Here is a 13,990-nt window from a genome sequence, read left to right as displayed (position 1 = left end):
GACATCACACACACACACACACTGGCACATTTCTCTAACCAGATTACTGTGCATAGTGCACCTTTGTGTGCTCTGTAAGACCCCATTCTAAAAGGATTACAGCACAGATACTTTTATTTGCTCAATGTGTTTACTACCCCCTGTTTCGCGGCGGCCCTAAGACGTCGCTGACACCGGCCAAAACTAAATTCTGCAGGGACTGAAAAGACCTGAGAGGCCGTCTGGTCCACTGGTTCCTTGTTCTCCAGCACACCCCCACAGTGCACACTGTAGGCCACCTGCATACAAGATACTCCTAACAGCAAGAGAGTGTGCATGTGACTTGAATCAGCAGGAGAGTCAAACTGTGACCATTTTTATATTCAGGATTTTCTGCATATAAGAACAAAAAGAAAATAATAATTATAACTGGATTTGTATAGCACCAGTCAAAACGGCAGTTCGGTGCTTTACAAGGAGGACAAATACAAACCATTCCATAATGTAACTTAAAATCCAAGACAGCAAATTGTACAATTGAAAAATCTAAAATCAAAGAACGAATAGAATATACAACATCATTTTAAGCTTATGGCAAAGATAAGGGTGAATGCACATCCCATTCAATTTCTGCAAAAGAGAATTAAGGACATATTACCATCTGAGAAAACATAAGAACAAACGTTCAAATAATTTGCATAATGCTGTCACACACACAGTTACCTTCACTGCCTCCAAATGAATAGAACAAGGGCATCAGTGTAATCTCTGACATCCCCTCCAGTTAGTCTGCCCTTGGTTAATGTCACAGGCCTCTCGAATCATAGCAGCTGATAAAATCACACCAGGATGCAGGTGGATCAGACAGGGAACTTATTCACACAAAAAAGACGTCTCACTTTATCCTGGTATTTGAAGAGCAACGCCACACCCGATGTTGGAACTCACTGTCGGTTGTTAAATACTGTAAAGGGCAAAAGATTCAGTGTTCCCACGTGGGACCTTTGTGCAAGCAGTCGTATTAGGCTGGTTGAAGTTGCTCTTCAAATACTTCTGGAGACAGTATCTTTGCCGGCTGTTTATCTGGAAAGAAAACGCCACAGTCCTGATTACAAAGCTGAGGCAGACGGGATTAACAATGGTGACATTATTCTCCTGTGCCAGAGTTTTATCCAGAACCTATTACAAACAAAAAACATCAACAGATGTGGATGAAGTTCGACAATGTTGACAAGCTGATGTATCAAATAGTCCTGACAGCGTTACAATGAAACTAGATTGGAAGGAAAGCTGCTAAATGGAACACGTGATTAATGAAATTAGATTGATACGGCACCTCACGCAGGAAATGCCACAATAGCCGTCACAATTAATTTCCCCTCATTCCGTAGAACAGTACGCAAAAGGAAAACAAGCCAGTTTCCATCATCTCATGTTCTGTCTCATGTTTTATTAGAGCTTTTCAAACTCTGTCTGTACTTTGCCGTGTAGGTGTATCTCTTGATGTGCTCCCAGCGCGCGAGTGCGTGAAATAGCAGGAAGCTGTAAATGCCGCATCTGAAATTGCACATACAGAATGCGGCAGGCTAATGACACTGAAATGACACACTGAGGGAACATCTGTGAGCCGTTTGATGAAGAGGGGTCATGACGGTAATGGCACCAAAAGCATTTTCAGATCCTATACATCCACTACTGGTCATTTGGATGGATGCATTTAGTTTCTCTGTGTGTGTGTGTGTGTGTGTGTGTGTGTCTGTGAGAAACATTATACATAACACTCTTGTATCTGTCTCCCTCTCTGTTTATCTCGCTGTTACATAGGCCAGTGGGCGTCGGGGCGAACAGTGACTGTGCAGTCAGCCATTGCCCCCATCTCTGCAGGTTAATAAGTCCCCCATATGCAAGAGAGGCAACACACACAGTCGCACTGCACCGCCGCACAAACTCAGACAATTTGTACAGCGCTTGTCTCCCCACCCCCCAACTCTCCTCTCTTTCTCCGGCTCATCTCTGCTCCTGTATTCTCACTCCGCAGACGGGGGGGAGGGGTGCACTTCAGCCGAGGTGGATGGAAAACGAACTCATGATAAAAGCCTGACCTTTGTGTGGGCTTTATCGTTTCGCTGCAGGGACAACGTCGGAGGTAGAAAGGAGAGAAATGCCAAAAACAATACAAAAACAAATGCCGATGTTCAGCGAGGTGCAAACAAAGCTGGACGTTGATATGTGTGGCGGCGCTCGCCTCCTCTCTGTGTGGAGTGAAGAACTGAGACTGTCCTCCCTTTAAAGACACGTCCTCAGTTTGTCTGTCCTGCAGTTTATTACAACCCCGTTACATTTTATTGGTAGGTGACCTCTAGTGGCAGGAGTCATGATGACAGTGGCGAAGGATCGAGTCTGGTGAGGCTGTATAAAGAATGATAAAGTCTGTTTGTCCCAGGGGCGCATCCAGGGTCCAGGACCAGGGGGACAATGGCCTGAGCTGAAAAACGATTGTACCCCGTCATGTCATATTTCTTTTTTTATAAACTAATCACTTCCGAACAATACTAACAATAGATATGGCAATTTGTTAAGATTTGCCCAAAGCTATGAAGCTACAATTATTATTTCAATGTGCACCTTAATGTATCAGGTTGTACACGGTTGTTAGACATATGATTAGGCCGCCACTGGTTTGTCTATTTTGTTTCCACATCTAAGCTTGTGTGTTATTGTAACCATGATGGTGAAGGTGCAGTACACACAGGAGACACTCCTGCGGACACACAACCTATTGTCATTCAGGACTTCTTGGCAAAACCATGAGTTTTTTGTGAGTTTTTACTGCTCATCTACAAACCTTCAAGCTTCGCTGTTTGTGTGTTTTCATTACCGGTGGTGTCTGCAATCACTGCTTTTGGTTTTGTTTGGTCTCAGACTCTGTGGGGCTCACACACACACACACACACACGCACACACACACACACACACACACACACACACACACATACACACACAGTCACACACACACCAGGCAAGACACCCTTGAATCACAGCCAGCATAAACAACCTGCCATAGGCCACATATACATCATGCTCACACACAGGCTTGTATTTTAGGTTTGACACGTCGACAGACTTACACACACTTATGCATGGTGAGTCTAAAAATTCCAAAAAGCACAATGTGATCCTGCTCAGGCCTCCCAACAGCTCATAGTCTCCCCAAACCAAATCCAAGTTAAATGTCCAACAGGGAACAGCAGGTGAATTCTTTCCAGGCCAGGACAAGATTTTCAATTGTATCCCAAAGGAAAACATGAGGTGTGTGTATGTGTGTGTGTGTTTTTTTATCAATGGCATGAAAGTGAGAAGTAAGATTTCCATTGTGTCTCGAGTCCAGACATTGTTCTGAGATGAGAGAGGAGCAGATGGAGCTCTGTATCAAACACAGCAGAGGTCAGGGTGTCGGCGTCTGAGAGGGACTGTGGGGGGGGAGGGGGGGCTCCAGTGTGACCCAGATGTTTTGGCAGGAACACCGTTTTCTCGGCTGTATGCGCTGACTGAGTAATGAACCCACTTGTGTTCGACATCTGCTGCGGTTTGATCTTCGCTTTTCTTCTTTTTTAAACATTGGTGTGACGGCGTGACTCCTAATCTGCTTCTAAGATTCTGCTGTAGTGAGTAAAGCCATTGACTTGATGTGCCATGTTTTCATTCCTTTCATCACATATATAGTGATCAACCGGGTATATATACTGTATATATATCAAAAAGCTTGGGTCAGAATAATTCCTCTACAAAAGCAGTTACAATTATTTGGTTATGGTTATCAAGTAATTTGCTTACAGTGGTCATTTGGGGCTTTTTCCTACAACTCAGCTTGAGTTTACACATGTGTCCGATACGTCAGCTGAGAGAGAAAAGTGTGCTGTGGAGTCCGTGTGCCCATGTGTATATACGCGTTTTCGCAATGTGTTGTCGTCCTTATCTTAAAAACATTGATACCTTTCCCTCAAGTTCCAGGATTATCATACAGAAACTAAGCAATTTAGTTATAGTAATCAACCACTTAATAATTCGGCCCGGGTCAAACATGATAACTATGAGCTGTTTCCACTGTATTGCAATCTGTCTTTGCTGTTACTCTGCCTCTACTTGAATCAAAAAATCGGAATCTGTTCTTTTAAATTCCCCTCAATTTATCTGATTGAGAGAAAATCCTGACTTCTTTGTTATTTCTGGTCATGTAATGTAACACGTGGGGAAAGGAGAACAAGTAAATACATTAGGTGTCAAGTGAATAGCAGAGAACAAAGCCCATGCTCGATGATGCTGCAGTACTTGGAAGTGCAACGGTGAATCACAAGTGCATATGCAGTGTCAGTATTATTAGCTTCATGTGTTGCTCCAATGTATCTGATCCAATCTATCTGATCTAAAACCCAAATCAGTGTTAGCAACTCGTGGACCCATGTGTATCTACTTAGAGGCTTTCATATTTGATGAAGTCCTCTCCTGGCACATGGCTGCCATAGTTTACTCTGTGAAGCGTGAAGCCAGTGCACCGGGTGTGAGGAAGATTAAAGTTTTCAAAGATCTCCAAGGTTCAGAGAAGACACGGATCACTGCAACGATGACGTGGTTGAGTGGAAAGAGAAAAAAAAGGGAGCTGAGACACGCAGCTCAATGCTGGCAGAGGGATGTTTCTCAATAATTTGCAGTGACTCGTTGATGGACGTCTCTGAGCCTCTCCGAACTGGCATGAGCTCGCTGCTTGTAATTGCCTGTTGGTTGCAGTGATGGCGGACTGTCTCTGCTGCGTTTACTTTTCATTATGCTGATGTATTCATCACGGCCCCTTTTGTTGACCTTATCAATCAGAGTTTAATATCCTACAAATTTCTTTTTAATTAGGGCCCGAAGTATGCTTCCAAGCATGCAAAGCGTGGCTCCCAGTTTGAGCAGTGCCGGCGTCCGTAATATATTTATGTTTTATGTTTCCAAGTCCCCTTAATATTTTTCAGTTGGTAAAAGTGGTTTTGCAGTTTACACCTTTAAAGATACTAAACAATCACGGTACAGGCGTCCTGGCCGTTATTCCCCCATTCAAAATTTGTGCACACTCCCTGATTCAAGCATCCTCTTTTCAAGAGTTCCTAGGCTTGCGAGTCCGATCCACACAAAACTCTGTACATAGAATTTATAGTCCATTATGAACCAAATTTATCAAAATGATTTTGATAATTCAGGAAAGTTTTATCTAGGAACAATATCAAATATCAAGTGAAGCATACATTGAAAACAATTGGTCCCATTAACACAAAGTTCCCCATTGTCCAATGAAAAGATGGTGTTAAACCGTGTATGTCGACATAGGCCTGTTCGAATAACACAGAATATGGGCCATTAGTGTGTCGTGCCACATTGAAGTTCTCTTAAAAGAACGATGCATGATGAACACTTAAAATATGCAAAAAGTGAAATATTTTTTTTATCCTGCAGTTCCAACTCACATTGCTTTGCCCTATTATTAAGAGTCTGCGAGTCAGGCACGACAGCTTTGTTCCCCTGGGACCTGTTCAGATTGCAGCCCCCAACCGTTTAGAGGTGGCCCCGGTCAGCACTGTTATGCTGGCCCACCGTCGGCCTGTATGGGATTAATCATCCAATACAGCGCCTCTGCCATGCTCGGAGCCTCAAGTCAAATCCACGACTCTTGGTTTAATTGAGAGTGAAATGGCGTCGGCAGATAGTCGTGCTGACCTGCTGCGAGCGGTAAAGGGCAGTTGAGTGCCAGCGCTCACCTTTCTGCTGTCACACAAGCTGATTATATTAGCCTGGACAGAGGTGATAACTGAATCCCTCAAACCCTCTAATTAAATTGATTTGAAGAACAAAAATGGTTCAGTGGCCTCATTTGTGAAGAGACACAATTTCAATGAAGTGATCATTATTGAAACGTATGTGTAATAGGTTTTATTAATTCAGCTGCTAGAGCAGAGAATATAGAGTAGCTGATGGTGGTAAAAGTTGGAGTCACAGAAATGTAAAGTTAGAGTGTGGAATACGATTACGGGCGTTCTGACAGATATTTTTTGAAGTCAAATCATTTTGTCTCGTCTGCCTTTATGCAAGTTAACAAAATTCATCAAGCTGCTTTTCCCCAGTGCCACACATCGCTAAAGGTCATGGCATTTAAATCCTAGCTCAGGACCAAATAAGAAAACACCACAGACGCCTTGCAGGAGATTTCCTCTGCTTGTTAAACACATGACGGGGAAATAGTGTGTTGTTTTTCAGCTCTGTCCTTAAGATATCAAAAGTCCCTTTGTCCGAGCCCGTCATGTTCGCAACTTCTCATAAGAGGCCGGTGAGTCGACCTCCCTTCATTCACAAACAGGGGTTATCTCATGCCATTTACTGAGGGCTGTTAGAAGCCAATGAAGGTGTTTGCCTTTAAAAATTGGGGTCGCTCGGAGTGAAGTGCAGGCCTTTAGTCTTTCCGTGCGTGCGTGTGTGTGCATGTGTTTGCTGACTTTAAGCACACACCCTATTAGCGGCTGTGCAGGGCCTGGAGGCTGAGTCGTAGATGAGCACTGCACGGTTCAATCAAAATGTCAAAAGGACAAATCTTCTCATTGGTGTGTGTTGCTACCACAGAGACGTAAGGACTTTTAGCACAAGGAGCAACTCTGAGAAGTTCTTCTCTCTGACTCCAGCTGCCAAGTGAAATGATGCAGACACATTTGAGTGTGTGTGTGTGTGTGTGATGCCATGTTTCCCTCATATCGACTATTACATTAGATGTGTTTAGTTGAGGTGGCCGTGCAGTTTTTCCCCTTGGAATCTCTGGCACTGATGGTCCGGCTCATATCCTTACACCCGCCCTCCTCTTCACACATCTTCATCCTATGATAGGCCACATTATTTGCAAGAAGAGTGGCACATATCCATCCACTTGGTGATAATGACTCTGCAGGAGCATGTCTCTAGCTGTCAGTACACAGGCCCCATGCCATTAACTCGCCTCAGCAATGTATTTCCTACCTGTGATTGCATGAGCCGCGACTGTGGGTTTGGGGGGGGGGGGGGGGGGGGGGGGGGGGGGGGGGGGTTGGCGTTGACATGTAGGTGGCACTCCATCGAGATAATGCAGCGATTACCGAGGGTGGATGCTCTTTTAATGTCCTCATCACTCCTGGCGAAAAAACCATTCCATCCCACACACATACACACAGGCAGGGAGGCCGGCGATGGTTTGCGATGTCATTATCACCGTAGCTTGCCCACGCCGGCTGACGGAGACATGCACTCCATCGTATTCACTTGCGGTGTCATAAAGGTCACCGGACAATCAGAATAAATTGTGATGTTCGGTTGTCCGCCATCTGTTTTATGTTGTGTTTCTCATGACGCGAGAAAGATTCATTTTGTTTTTTGCGCTGTAACGAGGCACTGCAGCAGGATCACGTTGCCCTCTGACAGTGGAAGGGTTTCGGGGTTCATGCTGAGAGCAGAGCATTTAGATCAGCCTGACACTGTTAAGTAGTGATGGTGAGCAGCAATAAGGCGTCGAGGATTTAGAGGTCAAGAGGGCGCCTAAGCTGCAACAAGACCGAATATGTAGCGGAGGACAAGTGCCTCCAATTCTCCAGTTTCCTCATTAGCTGTCAAGCACTGAGCTCGGGTCGTGTTATACCCTGTATTACACATTTATTGGGATTGTGTACGTGTCCAAAGTAAGTGCACCAGATTAGCTTTTTCCCTCTACTTTTATTTCTTTATGATAGCACACTTCAAGTTTCCTGCTGACAGAGTTGATGGTTTCCCAGCCAAGTCTGAATTAAGCACCAGTGGGCTAATTGTTGCGTGTCTGCATCACAACATCCTCGATGAAATACGCCCAGAAGATCCATTTTCGACAGGTTTATCTCTCTTTGGCAGGGATGACGCACGCACATCATGTTTTCCCCTTGAAATTCATGTACAGCAGCATCAGCAAGCCATTCATTCTCAAAATGACATGGTTTGGCATTTAAAGTTGAGATCCAGCATCATTCTACCCCTCACTGTTGCAGCAAACTCATGCATATTTATCACGTCCTAATAGACTAATGGGCTCCTATCTCTCTTCCCCTGTAAATGATCTCCTCTGACTGTATCAGGGCCGTTAGCCATGCTTTCTGGGCTGACACTCATGAATATGCATCTCTGGAGTGCAGCGTGTTTCCCCCAGGTCTCATTCACTTCTTGATGCAACCCAGAGTCCTCAAAAACATAATTACTAAACAATCAAGTTTGGTCCATGAGCTGTTCCACAATATCTTAAAGCGTTGCCATACATTTCCTGTAGGTTGCTGTTGTTATATGAACCTTGTTATTGTTGTTATACAAACGAGTAATCGTTTGTTTTTCTTTTTCTCGAAAACCATCGGACATGTTCTAAATGTGTTTCTTTCCGTTGTATTTTAAGTGGATGTCTAGTTTTCATACCAGTTATTGGCCAGTTTGATATCCACTACATTTTTATATAAACTAAAAATGGCAGTTACTCAACTTTCAAACTATATTTGATGCATTTATCAATTAAATATCCTGTTGTTGACGGTTGGCATTTCCAAAAAAGGATGACAAACAACACTGACTTTAGTGTAACTTTAGTTTTAGCTGACTATTCATCCTAAAATTAGCTGCTAACTTAAGCTGCTTTAAGACATGAACTCCAGAAAATATCTGGAGTTTGCACATGTGATTGGTGCAGCAGGAGATTGTCCAGGTCAGACGCGTCCACAAAAACAGGAAAAAGTCTGTGAAATTCAGGTGAGGGGTAGTGTCTGGGTAAAGCATGAAGGAGACATGACATACGTATGAACTCCAATGTAGAAATCACACTGTTTGTGATCACGGCTCATAAACACCGGCATCAGCGCTTCTCGTCAAATGTTCTCCAAGTGCATCTTCCTTTTATCCTGAAATATTTGAGTAATTTTTTTAGTTTATTCATTTAGATTTTGCATTTGTCATGTGTTAGAAATGCTCACAACATTTTCCTGCAGTATTTTCTCATGAGCTCACTCAGACATTGTACATTCATTTCATGAGGGGGCTGGCAGGAGAGTCAGTCTTGAAGATATATTGCCTACAAGATATTGTGACAGTAAATTTATTTGAGCACTACAATATTAGACTGATTTAGTTGGTGCTATATTTGAAAGCAGGTTTTCCCTCTGAACACAAGCATATCAATATACACATATTTCTATGAATGATCCTTTCATGTAACCCCTGGCAACTGCTCCTACTCCCTATCTGCATCATGTACGGCTGATGTTAGTCACTTGTTACTCACTCTTTAGAAGTCATGTTGTACTACCTGATCACATTTGAGTGAAAGCAGTCCATCAGGTTGTATGGAAATAATGAAAATCTAATTAAATGTAGCTGCTCGTTTTTTCTCTGTTAGGGTTGTTTGGGGAAAAAAACATATCTTCAACAAGGCCAAGAGCCTCTAACTGGCATTCAGTGAATAATTGAAGTAGTCTGCAACAATGGATGCTCGATTAGCACATACAAATAGTTCTCCTTTTTTCCCTGCCTTTCGTTGAATGGAGAGTAATTGTTGCTCATGTGCTTCATTCCCCTTTAAATGTGTATTGTGCTTTTAGTGCCTTTGCGCAGGCCATGAACACAATATTTCCAGCATGCCTTGGGGGAATTTCTTCAAATTTGGTATTAATATAAACTTGGACTCAAGAATAAACCGATAGATTTTGGTGGTCAAAGGTCAAAGGGCAAGGTGACCTCATTAAGGACATTTTCAAGCTTGTGAATGCAATATCTTCAGAACACCTCAAGAGAATTCACTCACATTCGGAAAACCATTCAGTTGAACTGGGCTTCCATTTTGGTAGCCAAAGGTCAAGGTCACTGTGGCCTCTTGAGGCATGTTTATGTTTTTCTTGACAACCCAGCATTAGGGAATGTCTTCAAATTTGGTAGAAATATTCACTTGGACTCGAAGATGAACTGACTGACTGAGATTTTGTTGTTTGGGGATAAGAGGTCAGGTCGCAGTGGCCTAAGGCAGTGATTTTCAACCTTTTTTGAGCCGCGGCACATTTTTTACATTTACAAAATCCTGGGGCACACCACCAACCAAAATGACACAAAATGACACTCTATGGCCTAACACAGTACATATAATACATATAATTAGTAATATAGTTTCTAAATGTATTAAAAAGCACTATTTTAAATTATTTCAGCCCTTTATTACTCTTACCTTTTAATGAGGTATTGAATCAGATTTATGAAACAATCTTTGATTTAACTAAACTTTATATAACGGAGACATATTATACCCATTTTATCACAGTTGATATGGTTCCTTGGGGTCTTAATGAAATGTCTGTAACATATTTTGGTCAAAATACCACAAGGATAATTTAAAACAGGACCTTTTAACCCTGTCTAAAACAGATTGACCTGTTTTGAGTGCCAATAGTTACTCCCGCCGTTTACCCGCGCTTCATTGAATTTCTTCACTTTGACATTCAGAGCACTGGGCAGAAACCACATCGCGTCAACACCCACCGTGGGCCTTCGCGATGCTTTGTTTTAATTAAACAGTCGGATTCCCCTGGTCCGCACCAGTTCTAAGTCAGCTGCTAGGCGCCAGCCGAGGCGCACCGCCGGAAGGGGCCCCCCGCGCGAACGGAGGGTTCCCCCAGCGGGCGCCATAGCTGAGGTGATCCGCGAGAAGGGACCGACACGCGTCCAGAGTCGCCGCCGCCGACCGCCGTACCCGGTCCCCTCCAACGGCCCGCCTTCCGCACCGGCGACGGACACCGCCCCGCGGTCCAAGAGAAAGAAAGCACCCCGCACCACTGACGCCGTGAGGTACCGCAGAAGAGGACCCCCCCCCCCCCAAAAAAAACGTCGAGGCGTGCCTCACGCCGGGTCTACGGAGGCGTGGAGAGGAGGGCGACGGGGCGACTGCTCCCCCAGCCGCGGCACGTGCCCAGCGGTTTAACCACAAATACCAATGATATCGGTGAAAGTCAAGTTTATTACCGATGTGCAGATGTCGGTAAACATCTTCGGTGCAACACTAGATATTAGATAATTTCCCACGGCACACCTGATGATCTCTCACGGCACACTAGTGTGCCGCGGCACACTGGTTGAAAATCACTGGCCTAAGGAACGTGTTTTTTGGGCTCTTGAATGTGGTATCTCAGGACTGTTGTCACTTGGACTAAGGTTTTTAGATAAAGTGATTACGTTTCAGCGGTCAAAGGTCACAGTGACCTCATATATATCTGGGGGAAAGTTTTTAGAAGTATGTACACAAAAACTGCACTGATTGGATGAGGCATACAATCGCAGTGCTGGAATTCTAGATTTCTTTAAGCACTGGTTCTCAGGGGAGCTTAAATTACAGCCTTGCATTGTGTAATTGTCAATCAACTTGAACTTGAACTTTAAAAAGCAGACAAAATGAAATGTTTTTCTATGATAAAAAAAGGGCCCTGAGTTCTTCCCCTTCTTCTTTTTCTCTGTGACATTGGAAAGAAATGGCAAGTTGGGTCGGCATGGTTTCGCACACAGCCCAGGGGGCCGATAATCAATTAGAGCTCTTAATCTGGCCCTCAGCTCATGAACTTTGTTTTGACTCGGCCTTGGATACAGTTTTCCGCTGGCAGCACAGTACTGGTCATTGATCAAGCATGGCAATGTGCTTTGAAACCTGCAGGGAACGTTTGAAAGCAGAAAACAGAAAGAAAGAAAGAGGTTGGAGGGGAGATTAGCATATTACCAATGTGTTGAAGAAACCAAGGCTGGATGAGCTTTGCCAAGAACAGATTAAAATGTCCATGCAGTGTTGGTGCTGTACACCGTAGCTGTCTGTGTGCTCGCTTCAAAGTTAAATTGTTTACCGGTGGACGGCTTTTTAAGGTGAACTGCAATTGAAGATGTGGATCTGCAGCGTGTCCCGACTGACACCTCTGTTGTAGCTGAAGTGTTTCACTGACATCTCACACTCTGCGTTCTCTCTCCACAGTGAATAAACACAAGCCGTGGATTGAGACATCATACCACGGAGTGATCACTGAAAACACTGACATCGTTCTGCTGGATCCTCCTCTGGTGGCCCTGGACAAAGACGCTCCCATCCCCTATGCAGGTATAGTACATCTGAAAACTAATGGTGGTGAACCAGAGCATGGACGTAGCAGCAGAGGTAAAGGCAGAATAACTTAGACCAAGTGAAGGCAGCTCACAATTATGAAGGTGTTAATCCGCTCAGGTAAGCATAGCTGCAGGATGTACTTACACGAAGGATTTAAACCATTTATGTGATGTGGTGTGATATCACGGCGAAGGAGCTTATACTGGATTCATGTAACATAGCAGCTGCATCACAGCTTTTTCTTTTACAGTGTTGCTGCTCTGCGCTGCAACCATTTAATCCAATATTTCCCACGAAGCACACATGACACACAGGACTCATATTTCACATTTATTTGGAGTGGAAAGTGGCACAAATAAGGCCCATGGTGGCTGAGGACACTGCAGAGGAGTCAAACCGGATTAGATTCTTCCCACTTTGTGACCATTCCAGCTCATCTAAAGGGTGCCAGCTCTTGTGGGAGGACGTTAGCTGGAGGCTGTTGGCGAGCACAAGCAGCCAGTCTCCTGCTAGGCTGCTAATGTGGCCAAGGCCCTAGCATGGGGCTGCAGCACAGGGCTGGAGCCCACTCACCAAGGCCCTCGAGCTGGGCTGGATCGATGGATGGATGGAGAGGAAGAGCGTTTGTGCTTCTGTGCGTGCATGTGTGTATGCTTGCTAAAATATTTTTCATTGTTTGCTATAGTGTGTGTGAGGGTGTGTGTGTGTTGTGTGTGCTGTGGCATGGCCTGAGGGGACTCACTATAATGGCCACCCTACAGGGAGAAACAGAGAAAATGATGAGACAGTAAGGAGGGTAGCTGGCTGACCAGCATATGTCCTCTGGCCCTCAATAGACTGACAGCCACACAACAAGAATACTTGCATACACACACACAGCAGCCAGAAAACATGCACTTTCTTGCTTCTTCTGGGTGAGGTAGCTGCGAGAGATTTTTTCACACATTTTATAATAAACAACAACATTAACATCACTGCTCTGTCCTGCTGACTCAGTCGTCTTTTCCTGCTGTATCTATCCGGTCTCATTGCCACTCTCGTGTTTCCTCTAATCTCCACTTCCCACAGACTCACACACTCTTTAGTGCATCATGTACACAATTTAGTGACGCCTGTCACATAAACAGGCACACTGACATCTGCCTGTCTAAGATTTAAAAAACTGAGAGCTATGGTGTGTGTGTGTGTGTGTGTGTGTGTGTGTGTGTGTGTGTGTGTGTGTGTGTGTGTGTGTGTGTGTGTGTGTGTGTGTGTGTGTGTGTGTGTATAAAGAAGCACTTCAGGTGTATAATGATGAGAAAACCCTATATTCCTACTTTTTATTCTGCATCGAAAATAACATTGCATTGGTATTTTCGAATGTCTGAGACTGAATGATTTGATCTTGTCATTAATAATAAGTAATCATCTTTCAATCTAGGAGCCCATTGGCTATCTGACGGGCAATTAGCCTCTGGGGGCAAAGGCAAATATCTGTATACACTGATTACAATCCGACTAGTTCATTTTATCACACAAAAGCCAGCAGATGCTTTTCATTCAAGGTTTTCTACCTGGTCAAATGTGATTGGTCCAAATAGAAACAGAAATCAGAAGACATATACAAGCAGAATAGAGATTCATAATTGTTTAACGAGCGTTGATTGTCAGTCAGAATGAAAAATCACATTGCACCAATCCGCCTCTTTTCTCCCCTTCCAAAACAGTGCTCCACAACCAGACAGGTACAGTTCAGGCCAGCAACAGTTGTCCAGTAATTAGCTGAGGCGAATCCTGCCCTCCTCCACCAAACGACTGGGGCAAAGTGGCAGGGCCACGCTCAGGTCGCTG

The 13,990-nt window shown here is 44.2% G+C and overlaps 1 protein-coding gene across 1 annotated transcript in view; it reads left to right on the top strand.

The window, feature by feature from the left end:
• The window catches only part of LOC128440812 (calsyntenin-2), a 238,423-nt gene that overhangs the window by 77,249 nt on the left and 147,184 nt on the right, over window positions 1-13,990 (top strand). The window contains exon 2 of the mRNA XM_053423654.1: window positions 12,032-12,154. Within this exon, the coding sequence (XP_053279629.1) occupies window positions 12,032-12,154 (123 nt within the window). The remainder of the gene's footprint in view (window positions 1-12,031; window positions 12,155-13,990) is intronic.

Source organism: Pleuronectes platessa, chromosome 5, assembly GCF_947347685.1.
Source record: "Pleuronectes platessa chromosome 5, fPlePla1.1, whole genome shotgun sequence".
Taxonomy (NCBI): domain Eukaryota; kingdom Metazoa; phylum Chordata; class Actinopteri; order Pleuronectiformes; family Pleuronectidae; genus Pleuronectes; species Pleuronectes platessa.
Note: the sequence above shows the minus strand (reverse complement) of the source record. Positions and strands in the feature narration are given on the sequence as shown.